Source organism: Meriones unguiculatus, chromosome 14 (assembly GCF_030254825.1).
Source record: "Meriones unguiculatus strain TT.TT164.6M chromosome 14, Bangor_MerUng_6.1, whole genome shotgun sequence".
Lineage (NCBI taxonomy): Eukaryota > Metazoa > Chordata > Mammalia > Rodentia > Muridae > Meriones > Meriones unguiculatus.
In genome coordinates, this window is record NC_083361.1 from 27,020,095 (window position 1) to 27,041,672 (window position 21,578).

Genomic DNA, 21,578 nt, shown 5'->3' on the forward strand with positions numbered 1-21,578 from the left:
GAAACACAAATGCTCTGTCATTTCTAGTGGGACAGAAACTCTTTGGTACTAATACGGAGCCATCATCTTAGGGACAAGGCTAAAGAGACCCCAGCAACTCATTTTCCTCTTATCATAGCTTCAAGTCTAAACAAGTGAACTTCACCCCATCCTGTCAGCCAGTCCTCCGGAGGACCTAAGCCTTACACTGTTTACAGCCCCCTGGTGCTAACTTCTGCATCTTGAGGGTTCCCTAGAAGCTTGCCAGGGAATTCCGTGGCTGGATCCCTCTGCGCAGTTTCTGGGATGCACAGCCAAGTCTCCAGGCCATACAACCTTGTGTCCTGGGGCACACTTTAGGCTTCTGTCTCATTTCAAAATCCTTGGGGTCAAAATCTACAAAGTAGATTTGCCTATGTGAAGTTCTCTGGGTTGATTACTGGTATTAAGTCAGTTTCTTTGTTAGTTTTGTTGTTTGTTTCCACAAAAGCTCTGGGTGGACAAAGGAGCATTCAGAAAACATTTGTGAGTGAAGAAATGGAGGTGGGTTACCAGGAGTTGAAAGCACAAGTTAAGCATGCTCTTTCCTTCATAACCTTGTAGACAAACTCCTACACATTCATCAGCACTCATACATCTTTGGGGGAAAATCGTCTTTCCAGTGCAATCAGCCTAAGGAGGGAGCTTTTCTTCTTTCCTGAGATTCCCAGGGCACACCGGTGGTTTCTAGTTTAGTACTAGCCATGCTGCCTTTGAACTGTTCATTCTTGTGTCTTCTCAGATAATAACTAGGTCCTCTGAGGCCAGAACTGTATTTTGTTCCACCAAGCATGACGTCTGTGCTGTGTAACGGTAGCAAAACACGAGCGCTTAGGAACCAGTGAAAGTGGATGCCGAGTCTAACTCAGCATTCTGCTTCCCGTTTGGCCACAGAAAGTCATTCCTCCCTCGTGTCTAAAGGATGGCTGCTTCTCAGGGTTGTTAACAGAACTGAACTAGGCAGTTGCCGCGGAGCAGCCTGGGAAAATCACCAGTGAGCAGTGCATGGTAGGAACCGCAGCCCATGGGCCCTGGACCCTCCCTCTCAGAGGCGCTGCGGGGCTGGGAAACCGGGGAACAGAACGGGATGTGCCCTCTGAGGCTGCTCCTGAGAACACAGCTTTCCCCGTTCTCTTCTGGATATCTTTCTGTTTTCAGTTTGTGTCCCATCCGTGCTGTGACTGGACTTCTTGCAGGAAGCGTGGGAAGGCCTAGCTCCTGCTTTCGAGCCTTCTTACAGAGAGACCTTCTGTTGCGGAACTGCAGCCGTCTGGTTTCTGTGGCTCCCACACTGCTCAGACAGAGCTGCTCATCCGTGAAGCAGAAGGAAGAGCCCTGGATGGCTAAGGCAAAGGAGACAGTAGCAGGGCATCCAGAAGAGTTCTGTCACTGCTCCTGAGACAGAAACACGGAGAAGAGCAACGGGAAGGATGGCTGCTTCTCCTGTAAATGTACTCCAGAGTTTAGAAGAAACCATGGATCCCACAGAAGCCCTGGAAAAAGCAGCCAGTGCTCTTACCTACAGAGCTGTCTCTGGAGCACCCCGAGAAAATGTGTCCCCTTTCATCCCAGCCCTCAGGGGGCAGAGGCACGTGGATCTCTGAATTCAAGCCAAGCCTGGTCTATAGAGTGAATTCTGGAACAGTCCGGACTGCATAGAGAAATCCTGTCCCAAAAAAACAAAGTGTGGGGTGGGGGGAGGTGCACTACAATGAACAAATATGTGACAGAGAGGTGGGAAAGGTGGAAGAGCGGAGCAGAGCATGCGCTTGCTGAGGGAGGAAGAACTGGAGATGCAACAGCTGTGACAGGCATGAGGGTTGACTGGGTACCGCGCAGCAGCCTCGCGCTTACACAGACGCAGACGGAGTCCGTCACCACACACCCCACCTCCGCGCATAACTCATTCATAAAAGACAAACAAACAAACAAAAACATGCACACCTTTAGTCCGATCACGGGGGAGACAGAGGCAGGCTGAGGCTAGAGCGATTCCCAGGATAGCCAAGGCTACACAGAGAAACCCTGTTTCAAAAAACAAACAACAAAAAAATTATGTTGGGGAAAAAAAAAAAGAAATAAAAAGAGAGAGACTTAAACCAGGCCCTCCGTGAAAATGCTGCATAGAGAGTGATTTGTGCTGAAGAATTTACGACTTTGTTGCTATTAGTATTTATTAGTATTAGCTGGGCCAATGAAGGACCGGCAGTGGTCTCTGGTCAGGCCCCCTGCCTGCCAGCTGGAGGCGGCTCAGTGAATGAAGTATGGCCGGGGCTGTCACAGCTGTATTGTCTCCCTTTCTAAAGCCCAGTGAATGGGTGTTTTAAACTGCCCCTCGTACTGGTCCAGGAAGTACATGTCTTTAATCCAGCATTTAGGAGGCTAAAGCAGGCTCATCTCTCTCTGAGGCCAGCCTGGTCTACACAGTTAGTTCCAGGCTAACTGTTACAGAGTGAGACGCTGTCTCAAAAATTACAATAATAATGATTGCTGTTGTTATGTTATTAATAGATAGTCCCGTGGAGAATACCTGCTAGACAAGTGGTTCTCAGCTTGTGGGTCTCGACCCCTTCGGGGATCACACAACCCTTTCATTAAGGGTTCCATATCAGATAGTCTGCGTATCAGAGATTCACACTGCAATTCATAACTGTAGCAAACACCACAGTTGTGTGGTTGAGGGGTCACCACAACATGAGGAACTGTCTTAAAGGGTTGCAGCATTAGGAGGGTTGAGAACCACTGTGCTGGACCAGAAGCAGGCTGACCCCTTCCTTCATGTAGCCCTCATGGAGCCAAATAACTCAAAAGGATCGTCCTTAGGCATTTGGAGACCTAGACCAAAAATGAATTTAACTCAAGCGCTTAATGAATCGGGGGTGTCTCTGAGAGCGCCCCTCTATGTAGCAGCTGCAGCCTTACTGCAGCCTTGGTTCTGACCGCACATGCGCTCTGTAATCTACATTCTGTCATACGTGTAACACCAAGGAAGACTGTCTGAGACAGCATCGGCTCAGATTGGAGACACTGTATGTTACGGACAGTGGTGTTTATAGTATGTTACAAAGTTCTCTGCTCCTATAGAAACATTCAATTATGGAAGACAATATCTTTTAATGTCTCCCTACTGCCGTTCCTCCAGCCATAAGTATTAAATTAGTATGTGTTTTGTTTGTATTCCTCCAGAGTATTTTATTTTAAAATTTTCGGCTTCCCAAACCCTGGGATTATAAGCATGTGCCACCACATTCCAAATTTAATTCTTCCTTTAAATGTATTTGTACTTATGCTTTGAGAATATCATACTTGTGTATTGATCATGCCTTCATCCCATTATCCTCTTTCTACTCCTCTCAGATGCCTCCCAACTTCATGTCCTTTTTTAAAATAACCCATTGAGTCCAGTTAATGCATGTAAGTGCAGTGGCCATCATGGTTAGCCTACCAGGGGCCTCCTCATCCCTGAAGAAAAACTGCTTCTCTTTCCCAGCAGCCATCACCTCCAATAGTTCTTCAGCTAGGGTGTGGAGCCTTGTAAGCCCTTCCTCCATTCATGCTGAAATGCTGGTGTGTAGACATAAGGTTATTGTGTAATAATTCAGATGCTGGTTTCTGTCACACACACACACACACACACACACACACACACACACACACACACACACATTCTCCTGAGAATCTCCTGTCTCAATGTTGTGTAAACTCTGTTCCCCAATTATTCCCTGATATGCCAATAAAGCAGCTTTCAGCCAATCACTGATCAGGGGAGAGAACAGAGCTGAACTTCCTCCAGCCTGGGGAGGAGGAGTCAGAAGAGGAAGTAGGGGATTCAGCCATTGGCAGAGGTCCAAGAGACATCAGCAGAGAGGAACTGGGGCAGAAAAGCCACAAAGTGCAAATATCTCTGGGATGTATGCTGGGAGGGAGCCAGATTAGCTTCGAGGGTTAAGAACAGAATAATAACTGCTCAGTTATTGGACTGTGAAGCTTGTTTAACAAATAATATAACAGAGTCTCAATTATTTGTGTGATAACCAAGTTAAAAGAGAAACTGAGAAACAAACAATTTTAGAAAAACAATACTGACAGGCTCTCCTCAGCTAGGAGGTGGATCCTCGTAAACCCCTCCTCCATTCATGCTGGAATGCTGACAAGCTGTCCTCAGTCAGCAGGTAGAGCCTCTTGAGCCAACCCTCCATTCATGCTTTAACGATGACAGGTTTGATCTTGAGCAGGCCTGGTGCAGGAGCCACAGCAGCTGTGAGCTCGTGAGCACAGTGGTCCTGTCATATCCAGAAGACCCCCTGACGGCAGTACTGCCTGATATCTGGTCCTCACAATCTCCCTGCCTGATCTCCTATGATGGCCCTTGGGGGAGGGGCTATGACGCAGATACTCCAGTTAGGGTTGAATACTCTACCGTCATTTGTTCTCTGCACTTTGACCAGTTGTGAGCCTCTGCGTTAAGCAAAAAGAAAGTTCTCTGGTGGCATCTAAGAGCTGCACTGACCTAAAGGTAGAGAGGTAAGTATCGAGAAGGCATTTTGATATGGTGTCCACTTAACAAAATAACAGCTATTCAACCCTTGGGGCCTATGCACTTCCCAAGTCACAGGTTCTCGGTCAGGTTTATGGTAGCAGGCTCGAACGCTATGCTGTCCTGTGACAAGGACCTTGAATCAGATGATGTAATGCTTTCTCATCTGTCCTTCCTTCCTTTCTCCCTTCCTTCCTTCCTTCCTTCCTTGAAACATGGCTTCTCTAAATAGCCCTGGCTGGCCTTGAACTCAATATGTAGACCAAACTGGCCTGGAACTCCCCGAAGTGAACCCACCTACCTCTGCCTCCTAAATGGCAGGATTAAAGGCATGCGCCACCACACCCTGCTCAAAGATTTAATTCTTTTTGTAAAAATAAACCAGTTTATCCATTACATTAGCATACAAATTTACCTTTATCTTTTATCAATGGCAAAATCATATATACATCAAAGGATGTCTTTAAAATATTATCTAATGGTCTATCTCCGTAGATGTTCGATTCGTGTGCCTATTTTACACACCTATATACCGGGGGTTGTGTGAACATTTCTCCAAGAAAGAGGGTCTGGAACAGAAACCACATGCAGTCTGCTCTGGATGGCTCTCTGAGCAATTACCATCCCTGCCAGGCACTGCACCGAAGGTGTTGGAAGGCGGTTTCATCCGGCCTGTTGGGGCAAGTGCGCTTTCTCTGAGAGCCGTCAGGAGACGGCTTAATTGGTGGTCATTAGAATAGATGCGACTGATTATGAATCACTTGAAAGCATTTCAGCTGCTTTTGCACTTTGTAATCTTCTTCCCTTATCCTTCCCTGGCAACTTTTCTGCTTACTCTTCATTGAAGTTTCTCAGATAGACGCTTTATGTATATATAAATTTACAGCCTGTTATTCTGCCACGGGCTCTTCATTCTTTCCTTCACTGAGACCAGAGCAGCAGCTCCAAGAACACCTACTGTGTGCTTTGAGAACACCTACTGTGTGCTCGTGGTCAGGGTAGTGGCTGCCTGGTCTCCACAGTGCTGGGTGGTCTCACTTTCCCTGCCTTGAAGCCCTAGCCCACCCTCGACACACAGAAAGCCACTTCCCTGCCTCTTACTTCTTTCCATCCTTTAGCAGGCACAAGGCAAATCTTTGTTTCCTCCTATAATATCCTCAAAGGGTATGTGCATTGGTTACTTGTCTTGCTGCTGTGACAGAACACCTGACAAAAGCAACTTAATGGAGGAAGGGTTTATCAGCTCACAGTTCCGGCACAGGACATCACAGTTCTGGGTACAGACCATCAGGACAGGGAAGGCATGGCAGCAGCAACATGAGGCGGTTGTTCACGCGGCATCCACAGTCAGGAAGCAGAGAGTGACGCATACTGGTGCTAAGCTTGCCTTCTTCTTGTTCAATCCAGGACCCCACCCTATGTGCTACCCACATATAGGATAGAACTTTGGACCTTAATTAATGTAATCTAGAAACCCCCTCCCAGATGTGCCCAGAGGTTTGTCTACTAGGTTATTTTATAACCTGTAAACCATCAACTATCCACTATCACAGTAGAACCAATAACATGAGGCTTGTTGTAGAACAGAGAGCCAATGAATCTCCCATTCTCTCACCACACTGAAGTACTGTCTGTCAGATCACGGCCCCTCTAGCTGCTCTCCCCTCCAATTCAAGCCATGGCTCTCTGTAGCCTCTGTTTCTTCACATGGAAAATTGCCATGTAGCATGTGCTGTAGTCTTGCTCCCCTTCCTCCCCTTCCCTCTCTTTTCCCTTCCTTGCGTTTCCCCCTTCCTTCCCTTTCCCCTTCCTCCCCTTACACTTCCTCTTCTTCTCCCCTTTCTTTCCTTCCCCCCTGCAGCTACAGCCCCCAACCCCTCTCTACCCAGATCAAATGTCCACTGGATTATAGCTAGTCCTTATCAGTGCCTGCCTGACTTCTGGCATACGGGCTAGGTCATGGCATGGAACCTTCCCCACCGCTGGAAGCCTACAAAAGGCAGAAAATCTCTCTTCTGACTGACTAACCTCAGTCTGTTCGTCCTGATGGCTCTAGCTGAATACCACAGTGGGATAGCTTGAAACAACTGGAAAGGAACTATCAAGTTCAAAGAGTAGATGGTGGCATTCTGATAACTGTCTGTCCTGTCATCTGGCTTTGGCTAGTTGCCCTCAATGTCCCTGGAAGACACAGCTCTCTGGTCACACAGGTCTTCCTCCTAGGTATTTTCATGCCTTCTTCCCTTGGCATCTGTCTCTGGTTCTAACTTCCCTTTTTTAAGGACAATGGGCATATGGTCAGGGCCTTCCCTAGTGACCTTAATTTTATGTCATGGTCTCCACAAAGATCCTGTTTCCAAAGAGGGTGGTGGACATGCTCTTCTCTCTCCAAAGTTGTATTTACAAACTGCCAAGAGTGGTAGGTCCAGGTCATTGCATCTCTTTTAGTCTAGCCTAGCTACAACAGTAAAATGCCCTTCCTTCTTACAGGTGTTTTTGTCCTGTAGGATATCCTGAAACATGAATCTGGCTGAGTGCATATTGAAAATCACTTCCCACATGTTCCTCTGTTGCCAGACTCCCCTTCCTCAGCGGAACTACACTCCTCATTGGATATAAGTGCACCGTGTGAGAGGAATATTTGTCAAGCAGGGTCGTTATCAGAGCAGGAGGTACAGCAAGACTGGAGAGGTGGGGGCCTCGTGGCATACGCTGGCACTGTAGCTTGTGTCTCTCTGACGCCTTCTTTTCTCAGCATCTACCTTCCATCCCCTAAACTGCTAGCTGAAACTCTGCTGAAAAGAGCTTATCCTCACCAACCGCTTGATGACTTAGAATCACAGTGTGTTCAGGAAAGGCAGCATAAATGTTCTTTTTATTATTGATGTCGAGAAAAACAACTCTGTATCCTAGCAACCCCCAAAGGTAATTAACAAGCTAATTTCTTTTCTTCCTTCGGGTCATTTAGAACCGCTATGTTTTTAAATTTTAGGGTTGAATCCATTACAGTTGTCATGATCATTAAAAGTCAATTTTCTCACTTTTAACCATCAGGTGCCCCTTAGGTTGACCCAAAATTCTGTAGACATAAACAAGTTTTGTTTTGTTTTACAATTACTTATTTTGTGTGGAAGGGTAGGATTGCTCAGGTGCTGAGGTGATGGTGTGGCCGTCAGAGGACAACAAGCAGGAACTGATTCTCTCCTTCTACCGTGTGGACCCCAGGAATCAAACCCAGGTCCGTCCCCGCCCCCGTCAGCAGCAAACACCCTAACATTGCCAACTATAAAGTCAATAAGTCCCCTCGCTTTCCAGCACCTGGGAGGCTGGAGTCCCTCTCAGCTCCTTTGTGCCTTAGATTCTGAATCAGTCACATTCAGGGTCCTTCCTCTTTTCATAGAAAAATGACACTTAGATGCCACAGCGTAGGCGTGAGAGGTGCTCTGGGCTGGTGTGCAAGCCTTGAGACCCTTCCCTTTCAGAGGACAATGCTAAGAAACGCTAGTTTGTAGAGCTTCAGAACCCGGGAGTGGATCTGTGCCACTCCCACCGGTTTGTGTTCTTGCTCAACACTATAGCAGAAAAGTCCTTCCATGCTCTCCGTGCAGACCTGTGTGACTTCAGAAGCCGTACAATGAGAATAATACGATCATAACAGTCTGTGGAACCGGTTTCCCACTGAGATGGTCTCTCATCTCTCCCCCTGATGCACTGAGGCAGTGAGGGTTGTGAATTTGCACTCTTACATGGGCAAGTGTTGGGAGAGGTTCTTAAGAGTGGAATTGTTATTTTGAAAATGTGAAGGTGGTGGGTTGGATCTATTTTAAAAGCCCAGGACCAGGCAAGGCATACCTTCGACTTGAATGACTCAGCAACGTAAAGCTACCATTTTGTTCAGGGTAGTGCATACATCCCATGTGATCTCAGTAAAAGGTACTGATAGAGGCTATCACCAGCTAGGGACAACTTTCTAGAACTAAAATTGAGAACAAAACCGTTATGAAAAGAGAGAAACTAGAGACAAGAGAGCTGGTTGTAAACTGGTCTTCTCTTGCTTAAGGGCAAACATAGGTTTGATAAGTTTCTAAATTGGTCAGAGAGAAAAAAATGTAAGTATGGTTCTTGGTAAGTCTGGAGAAACAGAAGAGCTAAATTAAAGACACCGCTTTCAAAACTGGCCAAAGAAAATTCTATCCATCCAACAAAAGGACAAACAGAAAACATCCTGTTTGGTGTGGTAGCAGAGAGGGGCACAGTGAGAACCTCCAAAATGCACTTGTCAGAAAAAAATAACAAGAAATCTCCCAGAATTCTGCAGATTCCAACAACCTAACAAACCAAAGAGACCCATAACCCCAGAACTTGGGCAGGAGGACTTCACAAGTTTGAAGTCAGTCTGAGCCTATGTAATGAGACTCTTCATCAAAAGAAAGGAGCAGGGAAGGAGGGAGGAAAGGGAGGGAGGGAGAGAAAGGAGGGAAGGGAGGGAGGAACTAATAGAATGAGGCAATCCAGCATACCTTGCTCTCTTGTGTTTGCACTTACACTATCCCCTTCCCCCTCCCCCAGCTCCACAGAAGCCTTGAAGACCAATACCCCCAGAAACTCAAGGAAACCCCCTGCAACCCTGCAAGCAATCGCAATACAAACAGGCAGCCCTGCAATCACAGTGCAGAACAGCAGCTCTGCAATCACAGTGCAACGAGGCAGCCCTGCAATCATAATGCAAAACAGCAGCCCTGCAAGCAATTAGAGTGCAAAAGAGCACCTCAAGAAGGACTACAGGGGACTGGATGGGTTTCTCTGAGCGTCACCATCCTTTGACCTCTGTAGCTGGTATTTATTTCACCTGACCCCTTCCCCAGCAGGTGCTGGTCAAGAATGGTTAGAGGCGATTGTTAACATTACAACTGCTTGAAGCAGAGATTATAGTAGAAAATGAAGGATCTGACAAAAAAAAAAAGTTAGAAGGAAAAGCTAATGAATAAAATGTCCACAGAGGCATGCAAAGAGGCAAGGAAACATGGTCTACAAGCAGGAAGGGGAGCAGCCGATAGAAATTACCAACAGAGTAGTTCTGGTGTACAAACTGTGTTGTTGTTGTTGTTGCTATTACTATTACTGTTCTTTAGATAGGACCTTCCTATGTAGCCCGAGTGTTGTAGTTAAGATTACTATTGCTGTGATGAGGTACCATAACCAAAGCAACTTGGAGGAGGAAAGGATTTATTTCACTAACAGTTCCATATGACAGTTCATCACCCAACGCAGTGAGGGCAGGAATCTGGAGGCAAGAGCCGATGCAGAGGCCATGATGGGGGAGGGGGCTTACTCACTTGCTCCCCATGACTTGCTCAGCCTGATTTCTTACAGAACCCAGGGCCACCAGCCCAGAGAGAGGCATCCCAATTGTTGAACTGGGCCTCCCCAACCAATCACTAACTGAGAAAGGCTCTACAGGCTGGGCTGCAGCCTAATCTTACAGATACATTTTCTTAACTGAGGTTCCCTCCTCGCAGATGACTCGAGCCTGTGTCAGGTTGACATAAAACCAGCCACTGCACGGCATTAGCCTGGACTCTTGACCCTCCTATCTCTGCCTTGAAGGTACTGGGAGGACAGGAGCGTGCCATACCTGGCTTAAAGTCAGTGATTTTAAGAAACCACTGTTTTATCCCAAAATAGTGACATGGGGATGCAGTCCCAGTTGTTTTTGAGACTGAGGAGGGGAGTTCACCTGAACTTAGATATTCAAGACCAGACCTCCAAGGGGCAACCTAGTGAAACCCAAATTCCATGTAAATAATTAGATAAATAAACACATGGAAATGGTGTCTCAACAAATAAAGAAGAAAAGCTCATTTTAGACTCAAACACACACAAAAACATGTGTGCTAAGTGTGAAATAATAGAAAAATATGTGGCACATAAATAGTAATCAAACAAGAGCTGGGGTAGCTTAGTTAATAGCAAGTGATATGGACCTTAAGTCAAAATCTGTTACAAAAAAAAAAGAAAGAAAAAGAGAGAGAGAGAGACATAGCAATTATAAACATGAACTCACCAAGTATCAGAATCCTAAAGAATGAAGCAAATGTCAACAAAACTGGAGGGAGGAAATAGTTCTACAATAGCTCTACAGTTAGCATTAGGAATCTTTAACAGACTTCTTTCTGACAGAACAGCTAGAGAAATGACATGGGCCCTTGATCCCACGTTCTAGAACAATGATCCTGGAAGGAACATACAGAATGCCATTCCCACCAAGAGCCCAATATACATTTTCTCACAGTCACACCCAGAGGCTTCTCTCACAGGTGATTCTAGACTCTAGAATGTAAAGCAGAGGTTCTCACCTGAGGCTTGCAACTTCTTTGGGGGGATGGAAAGATCATTGGAAAATACAGATGTTTACATGAGAAACAACATGGGAAACTGTATTAACTGTCACAGCGTTAGAAAGGTTGAGGACCACTGGCCTAGAACCTTCAAGTTGATGAACCATCAGAGACTCTTAATTTACAGATCTGCAGTGACCCCCAAAAGGCTCTGGACCCATTTTATTGCTATTGGGATGTTGTGAAAACTTTTAAAGGAAGATTTTGAGTCATGGGAGTAATGTCCTCAGAGAGATTGTAGGACTCTGGTCTTTTCCTATTCTGTTCTCATTTTTATTTCCTGGCCATGAGATTGAACTGTTTGTTCCATCACAACATCCCTGACACAATGTGCTTTTTATACACTGGTCCAAAACTGATCCTGGATTGAAACCTCCAAAACTGGGTGCCCAAATAAGCCTTTTCTCTCCTTATGTTGGTTTCTCAAAGTATGTTGTTACGGTAATGGAATGCTGGCTGTCACAGGGAACATTCGGTGAAGTCAAATAGGATAAAGGAGTGTCCTTGGCTGTCACTGGATGTTGCAGTATGACTGAATGGAGAATTAGGATCAATTCAGTTCTGCAGTCTTTATCCTGCGGGTCATGCTGGCCTGAGCAAACGGCCTTCAGATGGAAAACCAACAACTTCAATCCTGCTAAGAAATGTGGGTGCCACCCTAAAAGCTCTGGGGACATCTTACAAGTATCTAAATGATTTACAAAGGAGTGGATGAGAAGGCCAAGTGTGGAACAGTGGTCCTCAGGCCTTACGTCCACACGTGGAGGCCTCGTGGCTAAGGATGTCCGTAAGCCAGGTGCACAGTCTTAAATGCATGGGAACGGTCTTGGGGGGGACGCAGTAACCCTTGCCCTTGCCCTTTCCTAACATTCCTGCATGCAGCAGCTCACCAGAAAAGACCCAGTTAAAACAGCTGGGTGGAGCGGGGTGTGGCTTCGTTGGTAGAGTACTTGCCTAGGATGCAGGAAGGCCTGGGTTCTATCCCCTGCACCACATAAGCTGGCCTAGTGTTCCATTCCAGTACTCAGCTGGAGGCCAGGGAGTCGGAGCTCAGAGTCACTCTTGGCTACATAGGGAGTTCAAAGCTGGGCTGGGCTGCATGAGGCCCTGTCAGTAAAACTGAAGAGCTAGAGACAGCTTGGCTCAGCTTGGGTTGTTGCTGCCAAAGACTTCAACTCTGCTCTGTAGGCCACCTTGGGGCATTCAGTCAAAACCTCCGTGCTAATATGTCCTGTGTTAATTTTTATAAGAATACTCTCTCTCTCTGTGTGTGTGTGTGTGTGTGTGTGTGTATGTGTGCTTCTTTCTTTTTATTCTTCTGTGTGTTTATTTGCTTTTGTTTTTGAGACAAAGTCTCTCTGTGTAGCCCTGGCTGTCCTGGAACTCACTCTGTAGACTACACTGACCTCAAACTCGTAGAGATCCACCTGCCTCTGCCTGCCAAATGCTGGGATTAAAGGTGTGTGCCACTATGCCTGTCCCTCTTTCTATATCTCATAGCCACTCAAATATTTGCTAGGAACGCCTCACCTCTGTCTTGTGCTAAATCTTCACTTGATAGATAATTACTGGCTCTGGGATATGGGGGAAGTGGTTCCACCTCCCTGGGAAAAACAACGGAACAAGACCTTGCTAACGGCTGAGCCTCTCCAGGGCTTTCTCGCAGGGTTGCCAAGCTCTCTGTGCAGGTGTCTGGCATGTTCAAAAGCAGGCTGGCTGCAAGGCCAGGCTGGGCTAGAATCTCATATCAGCTCCCCCCAGCCCCCGACAGAGTTACTGTGTGTAGCCTTGGCTGTTCTGGACTCACTTTGTAGATGAGGCTGGCCTCCAACTCACAGCCATCCACCTGCCTCCACCTCCCAAATGCTCCCATTAAAAGTGTGTATCGTCATACCTGGCACTCACGTCAACTAGTGATCAGAAAAACAAACTTAGCTTCTTTATAAAAGGTGGAGAGTCAAAAGGCCCACCCCACAAGGGAAACACTCTATATTTCATCCTACAGTGTAGCCGCTTGGAAGAATTCAGGCAACAGTGGCACCCCCACTCACTCTCTGTCCTTCCTGTGAGGAGGTGCATTGGGCAAACACTTCCACGCTGGTAATTTCACCTCCATTTTCAAGAATTTAAGGATGGGCTGGCAGGACGGCTAGGTGGGAAAAGAGGCTTCCTGCCAAGCCCAGCAATCTGACTTCCACCAGGATCCACACGGTGCAAGAAGAGAACTGACTCCCGCAAATTGTCCTCTGATTTCCATACTCATACTAAGGCATACTAAGTGCCCCTCCCGAAATAAAGAATTAATTTATAATTTATAATTAATTTTCAAAAAAGAGAGGGGATAAGAACTGAACAATACATGGACACCAAAAATCAAAATTAAAAAGAATTTAAGAATGAGCCCAGGTGCAGTACTCTAACTAGGAAAAAAAAACAAAAACAGACAAACCTATACTGCTAGCAGCTGTTAATTAGCAACTTGGCCTGTGTGTTTACTGTGTTGGGGTTTAATTTTTGGTAGAGGTGTGTAAAGAGAAACACAAATGTTTTCATGACATCACCTTCTAAGAATCACTGTTCCGCTAGACTGAGATTTTGAAAAAGATAATTGCTTGTTTTCATAACTCTAGTTCTTCTGTTATCTTCTCCGTCCCGCTCCGATGGAGTGTTGGCCCCTCCTACTTTTATATCATTGGCCAGTTCTGATGGGAGACAAGATTGCTAGCAGGTAAATCTTTCCAGAGAAGGATGAAAAAAATGAAGAGAACATTATGCCCTCTTCTTCCTCCTCCCTCCCCCTCTCCTCTTCCTCCTTTTTCCTCTTTTTATATTTTTAAATACAGGGCCTCATGTAGCCCAGGCTGGCTTCAAACTCATTGTATGACTTTGAACCTTTGACTCTTCCCTACCACCTGTTGAATGCTGGGATTACACTTATGAACCACTATGCCTGGTTTTACATGCTGCAGATCAAACCCAGGGCTCCTACCTACTCTAGCCCATACCATGTCCTCCTAACTCCCTAAGTAAAGGCTCTTGTCCTTGTTGTGGCTTTGGAGCAAAGCCAGGGCCTTGAGCATTTACACAGGAGCTCTACGGCTATGAGGCTCTGAGGTGCATCCGAGGAGTGTCTACCAGCTCGCCCACCTTGTTACAAAGATATTTTAGGATAGCGATGTTCGTGAGGCCCCGATTTTGAGGTCATGTGACTTAATTTTGATGAAAGTGGTTTTTTTTTTTTAAATAACAACAAGAAAGCAATAGCTAACGACATCTAGGATAAAATGGGTGCTCTTGTGCATAGTTTAATTAGAATAAACTGTTTGAAAAACAGCGTGGCAAGAAGCATGAAGCTTATAAATGTGTCTGCTCTTTAATGTGAGAATTCTCTTCCTGGAAATCTTTGGGAGTTGGGGAAGATGAATTTCCAAAGCAGATGTGCTCGTAAAGGGGGTTAGCACAAAGTTGTTTTACAACAGTTACAGTGTGTGTGTGTGTGTGGGGGGGGTTGTTAATAATGTGAGCTGTCCCAGAAACCATGAAGCTCTTACCAGCTGAATGGACCTGCTTGTGAGTGGTTGGGGGTCAAAGCATGCATGCAAGCCTATTAGAATTAGGCGTAACAACAGAGCAAACTAGGAAAGCTTCACGTTGTTTTCAGACATTTTCGTCAAGATTGTGCTATGCAGCTTTTCTTAGGAAGAAAGTAATGATAATGATAACAACCATCTTTTCTTAAATATGTGTGTGTGTGTGTGTGTGTGTGTGTGTGTGTGTGTGTGGTCACGGGTCCATGACAAGGCCCCTCTGTGAAGATCAGAGAACAACCTGCAGGAGTCAGTTCTCTCCTTCCACCCTGTGGGGCCTGAAGATCAAACCCCAGTTGTCAGGCTTGGTGTCAAGCAGCTTTTACCCGCTAAGCCATCATCTGATGGAACTAATAACCACATTTTATAACAGGAAGTAAATGCGGTGAGGCCATATGGAATGTTGGGTTTGGAAGAGCACAGTGAATGGGATGCACAGGAACAAACGCACAATGGGTTGTCCTGATTCCAGAAGAAAGATGGGGCTGGCTGGCCAGGGGCCTTACGCTATTCTTTTCTCAAGCTTGCTGGACTGTCATGGCCCTGCGAACGAGCAGAGGGCAGGAGCTCCTGTCCCAGGGCCAGGGCCAGCAATGTTGCCTCTCCCCTACTGTCCCGAGAACTACCCATATGCAGGCAAGTGGAACACACTCGGCATCGATGAGACTTCGAGCCTACAAAGATGGCTGTGACAAGGATTTTTCACAAAAGAAGCTATTGCCTCTCCTGCCACTCCTCCACCCCCATTCTCCTTTCTCCAGCTCACGAAGAGTGTACCTTTTAGGAATAGAATTGGAACAAAAGGAAAAAGGGAGCAGACTGGCCTGCCCTGGGTTATAAGCAAAGCCTCAGGCTGCCTGAAGAATTTTAAGTAGGAAAACATCTTCAGGTGGTAGGGACGAGAAATGTTCTCAAAACCCCCGCAGGCCTTCCTCCTGTGATGTGGCATATTTGCTTTGCAGGTTTCGGGCATATTTGCTGACGTCAGCTACCCATCAAAGTTTAAAATAAGAATAGTCAAAAGAAAAACAGCTCCTTTCTGCCAGGCAGCCACGCTCTGCCAACTTCTGTGTTCTTTCTGAGTTAATAAACATCCAAGAACCACCTCTCCTACAACCCTAGGGGGAAGGAAAAAAAATAAAAGCACAATAATTTAAAAAAAACCACCAGGTCAGCCCATTGCCAGCATAAACCATTCAGACAGGTGGCGTTTGTCACAGTCTAATGAGGATTTTACCTCTGCCTCTAAAGGAAGGCTGTCATTAAGCTTTGCACTTACTGAATCAAACGATTGTCTGAGGACAGGCAGTCTCTTTTGCCCCCTCCTTTGAATGAGGCCACAGGACCAAGTGTGTGGATGTTTTCGGCATCAGAGGAAACTAAGCAACAACAAGGTAACCCCACCAAATAAGGTCTTTCAAAAAGCATCAACTAAGAGAATTGCCTTTTCATTTTGATTTTACTTGAAAATCTGAGCACAGTCACTTGTGTTATAATTCCAAAGCAGCTTCAGTGTTGGGACAGTCAGTGAAAAAGACGCTCTAATGGTGATGTCAAGAGCTCCTGTTGGGGACACTCAGACAGCTGATCCCACAAGGAAGGAAACAGCTACGATTCCCAAGGCCTCGGAACTTACCTTTGCACGTCACTGTGGGAATGGGAGCCAGCCCCTTGCTAGTTCAGTTGATACCAGCCTTCTGTACCTCTGGCAACACACACACCCCATTGTTAATGCCTCCTCCGGACAGATTAGATCCACATTCCTCAGAAAGTACCTAGCTCCACAGGGAAAAGGACCAGCAGGCTCCTTCCACTGGCCCGACAGCTAACTACAACTGATAAGTTTTAATTGAAATAGCTGGAACAATTACACCAACCACAGAAGACAATGTCACCCTTATATCTCCCCTGCCACGTGCAGAGGGGCGCGGCCAGGCAGAAGCACTCGAGTTCTGAACTCACTTTGATGTGCTTTTACCATGGCTCCATGCTATGGTTAATTTATTTGTTTACCCACAGTGGCCTATTGGATTGCTTCGTTTTTCTCCCCTCTTTGGGGGCCTTAGCTAGTAAACCCTACTGTTTGCACTTGAAGCTAATTGGCATTTGCAGTTTACTTGAACCAGAACCTTATCTCCGGCCAACGAAACTGAAGTTGGACTTGGGTCTGCATAAAATTCATGAAAGGTCATGGTTGGTTTAAATCACAGAGCTGGATTTAACAGCTAAACACTATGTAAAGATCTTTGCTTTCAACTTGTAGTCAACACTGATGTTCTTTTAAACAGCAAAGTGGGCTGTGCTTCATTCTGCAACTTCCCTTTCTCCTTAGCTGTAATTGAGTCAATGACTAGGCATCATGAATTAGAAGCCAGCACCCCTGCCTCTGCAGAAACACACCCCAAAGAGCCAGGTTACATTTTCACCCAGATTACGTAGGCCAGAATTTTAAAACTCAAAGTGCTATGTTTGGGTGGGGGTGGAGAGCTCTTAACACGTTGTATTTAGTAGGAAGACACAGCCTTAGATTTCAATGCAGTTTGGCTTTTCAATGAAGAAATAAAAGGTAAATGATTTAGCAGACGGGTAATTCCCAAACCTGAAGAAATGTAAACAGCCAGGATTTTGATGCCTATGGGTTTTATCAAAGATGTTAAGCAAGGCAGAGACCAACACTAGTGCGTCCTCTTTGGCTAGTTTTAACACGTTTCCAGTCACAATTAACATTCAAGGAATTTCCTTTTCATCCAAGTGTTTTCTTTTAACAGCACTTTATGCCACAGACCATAGTTCCAGCTGTCAGCAGTCCTTCCCATACAGAGGAGTGGTAAACATGTCCATAATGTTTTTCTTTCTTTTTTTCTTGTTTTGAAAATGGGCTTGGACCTTGTCGATTTACCTAATGTGTTTTGTTTTGTTTTGTTTTTTTAAATAGGGAGGGGTTCTCACCTCCTGACTCCCTCTCCCTCTAAAGCTGAGGAGGTTTAGAACTTCCTTGCCCCCCACACTCACCCTGAGTCAGAGGAGCACACTGCCTGACAGGCGCCCCCTCCACTCTCCAGACCCATCCGCGAGACTCTGAGCTCACCCCCCACGGCCTCATTTCGTGTCCCTGAGCAGGCCGGGCCAGCGCGCGCTGCAGGTGTCAAGGGTCACTCCCTACAACTTCTACACGAGGGATTCACACACTGGGGGTACCGAGTCCGAGTCTTGGCTATGCATGGAGCTCAGCCCGGTATCCGAGTCCTCATCGTTGCCGGGACAGCTCTTAGCTAGTCCCCGGGCCTGGTCCACCCACATTTCTGCACAGGTCTGAGGCTGAGGTTCCCGAGAGGGTCCACCGGAACCCAGAGCCCCGTCATGCACCACCGTCTGCTCAAAAGTGCGCCAAGTCTGGAGGAGGCCCTGCAGCTCGCGCTCCTTACTGTCCCTCTGCTGCTGGCTGTAATCCAAGTCCGCCTTGACGGCCTCCAGGTCCGTGCTGAGCCTCAGCCCGATGTAAAGGCTGGTGCTGAGCTGTGTCCTGACCCGCTCCTGCTCCAGCAGCAGCTCTCCATCCGGGCCGCCGTCGGGCTCCGGGGGCTCCTCTCTAGCCGCCAGCTCTTCGCTGCGCCGCCGCATCCACCGCTGGTTCAGCTCCTCCTGGATCTCGGCGGACAGGCGCTCCAGCAACTCCTCCTGCTGGGCGCGCTCCTCCTGCAGCCGCGCCAGGTCTTCGCAGCGCCGGGCCAGCTCCTCCAGCGCCGCCGCCTGCGCCTCGCCGTCCAGGGGCGCCGCCGCCTCCGGCCCCTCCTCCGCCCGCGTCCCGGCCTCGGGCTCGTCTTCAGGCGCCGTTCCGTCCAGGTCGAGGCCGGCGCCCACCAGGTAGGTGTCCTGCACGTAGTTGACCCCGTGCCTCCGCATGCGGTCGAGGTGCACCTTGGCCTCGTAGCGGTCTATCTCGCGGTCCAGCTCCCGGAGCCGCTGCACCTGCTGGCGGATGGTGTGGTCCTGCGACAGCACGAGATGCACCAGCGTCTCCATGCGCTCCACCGACGCGCCCTCGTGGGTCCGAGGGAGCGACGAGCAGGAGGAGGCGGTGGACGACGCGGACGAGCCAGGCGACGGCGGTGGCTGCTGCTGGCGCCTCCGGTTGAGTTTGGCCAGCTTGCGGAAGGCCTTGCGTACCACCCGCCGCTGCTTCTCCTGGGTCAGGGCCAGGCTGGGCCGCGCCGGGGCTCCCCGGGTCAGGCCGGGGCGCTCGCGGCTGAGCACGACCCGCGCCTCCGCGCTGCGCGGCCCGGCGTTGGGCAGCGACGCCTCGCTGCGCACCAGCACGAAGCGCACATTCTCCTGCTCGTCGCCCCAGGCGGTCCAGAGGCGCAGGATCCGCGTCTTGTTGGGCAGGATGCGCTCAAAGCCGCGCCACTTCTCCACGATGCAGTAGCAGTGCGGGGGACCACACAGCACGCCCTGGGCCAGCGCGTCGTCGTCCTCCTCCTCGTCGTTTTCGTCCGGGGGATCGGGAAGCTCCAACGGACCGGAGGGGTCTTCCGCCGCCCCTTGTCGCTGGCCCCGCCGCTGCCTGCGGCGCCGCCGGCAGCCGTCCTCCAAAAGCACCCGAACAACGTCAGAGCAGGTAGTGCGGCGGGAGAGGCCGGACACCAGCTTCTCCTCCTGGCAGATCCACACCGATATCTTCTTCTCTGAAGGATCCATGGCGCAACTGGGACGCCTGGGCTTGGGTTCTAGCGACTCTGGCTCTGCCCGCGGTGCCCGAGGCCTCCGGGTTTTGCTCCTCCCCCACCTGACTCCACCTCTTCCCGCCCCCAGCGCCCTGAGCCGCAGCTGAGAGCACCGCAGGCGCGGCGCCCAGACTCGCCCCTCCCAGCCCCGCCGCCGGCTCAGCCCCTGGCTCGGGTTACTGGCGTCCGATAAAGAGTTTTATCCACCCTGAGCAAAGAAGGACTCCGGGACCTCTCTGCTACAAAGCCTGGAGCCCGCACCTCGCCGGGCATCAGCTCTCCGCCTCCCTCGTCTTGCCTTGCGTCTAGAGCTGTTTGGAAACACCTTAACCAGACTAACCCATTTCCAGAGCCCCGAGATGCGCGTGGTCTTGGTCCTTCAGCGCCCTCTGTATATTAACTGCACTTTGCACAGGCAGGGAAACTGAGGCATCCAATAGTTTCTAATGGAGATGTTGTGATCCACCAGCTCAGAGCCTTTTTGTCTTCCTCAGACACAATGGGGTCCACGAGCAGATGTACAATGGTCTGAGGATGGTACCCAGATTTGTAGGTCTGATTTGTAGATCCCCACCTCGCCCCTCCACTCCCCACAGACTTCTTGACAGAAAAACTGTTACAGTGGGAACCTGGGGGCCAAACGTAAATTGATGGCCAATCCTAATTCCAGTGGGGGTACTGAGGCCGTTGCTATGACTTTCTGCTGTTTTCTGGAATCTAGATGTGGTCCGGAAATGCTAAAAGTCAAGTATCAGAACACAAGAAACCCAAAGCCACAACGCGAAGCTTGAAACCCTCTCAGCACAAGGCTAGCTCTGGCCTTGTCCTGGAAAGCACACATCTGACAGCAGGAAGACCTCACTCCCCTCTCTCAAGACCTTCGATGTCTCATTACTTCTTGGAAAGTGCTTTTATCGGTTGAATGATTCCTTCCCAGAACGTTTGCTGCATTCCCACTGTGGTTTAAGTCCAGGGCTAGGGACGTGATGATGAGCAAGTCTCTGGCAGGAGCTCCCGGTGGCTCAATAAACATTTCCAACGAGTTCTGATCAGGGGAGTCACCGTGTGTTGGGGGGTGGGGAGACACCCAGGAAGCTGCACAGCAGGGGAGTCCTCATCTGGAAGAGTCTGCAAAGGCTCCCCATCAGGGATATTCATGGCAGGCGGAAGGAGCTGATGTGCTGAGCCAAAGAATCAACAGAGCATGGCAGTCACTGGCCTCAAAGAGTTAAGTGAATAAGTACCCGACCAGGGTGAACTAACAGGAAGCAGGTCAGGAAGGGTCTTTAGTTCCGCCGGTGTGCTTTTGAATGTGTTGGAAGCCTAGAGGAGATGCTGGCCGCTTACTTGGGATGCTTTTACTTACTGAGACCTTAAGAAAAATAGGAAACCTTTCTGAATCGCATCTGTAAGAATGGTGATAATTTCAGAAGTAACAGCCGTAAGGATCAGATGTCAGGTCCTGTTAAGTCTACAGCAGAAGTTTCATTGACCGGTTGGAAACCTGGGAGGGATGTTTTGCATTGCTGTAAAACGAATTGCCGTTTCCTTGGTAGCTGAAAGCAACTCTTGCACAGGGTTTCACTTGTCTGAAGGTCACAGGTTGTACTTGGCTTGACTGCTCAGGGTGTTCCAAGCCAACCGTGGGCTGCTTCAGGACGGAGAGGAAAGCTACTTCCGACCCGTTCGGGTGCGTTTCCAGAAACACTGAGGAAGGACACTATGTTCCCTCCCACTGAAGTCACCACCTACATGGTGGCTTTCATCAGAACCTCTCTCAGCCTCGTAGATTCTTCCCATGTAGTATTTACAGCAGTAATGGCAGGTCAGAACCACCCAGTCCTCTTGGCACCTAATCGTCCTGGCATCATCCTTTGCTGGCTTTGAGAGAAAAATGCCACTTGTAAATGCCTTCATCAAGCAGACCCACCTGGAGAGACTCTCTCTATTTGGGTAGACTGATTAGTCACTGCGCTCGCTAGATTTATGTCAACTTGACACAAGATAAAGTCATCAGAGAGCAGGGAGCCTCAATTGAGAAAACGAGATTAGGTTGTAGGCGAGCCTGTAAGGCATTTTCTTAATTAGTGGTTGATAGGGAGGGCCCAGCCTAGTGGGTGGAGTCATTCCTGGGTAGGGTAGGTGGTCTGTAAGGAAGCAGGCTGAGCAAGCCCCGTGGATCAAGCCTACAGCCCTCCTCCCTCCAGGTTCCTGTGCTGCTTGAGTTCCTGCCCTCACTGTTTGTTTTTGTTTGTTTGTTTGTTTGTTTTTATGGCATGCTTAACATGGAACTGTGAGTGAACTAAACCCTTTT

General features: G+C 48.3%; 1 protein-coding gene across 1 annotated transcript; it reads right to left on the reverse strand.

The window, feature by feature from the left end:
* Positions 1-17,163: 17,163 nt before the first annotated feature.
* On the reverse strand, positions 17,164-19,292 carry Rassf10 (Ras association domain family member 10). Its single transcript, XM_021627736.2, has one exon. The coding sequence runs from the start codon at positions 19,236-19,238 to the stop codon at positions 17,709-17,711; it is 1,530 nt and encodes a 509-aa protein (XP_021483411.1). The 5' UTR covers positions 19,239-19,292; the 3' UTR covers positions 17,164-17,708.
* Positions 19,293-21,578: the final 2,286 nt, after the last annotated feature.

Coding starts and splice junctions, on each gene's coding strand:
- Rassf10 (XM_021627736.2), bottom strand. CDS start 19,238: ATGGATCCTTCAGAGAAGAAGATATCGGTGTGGATCTGCCAGGAGGAG.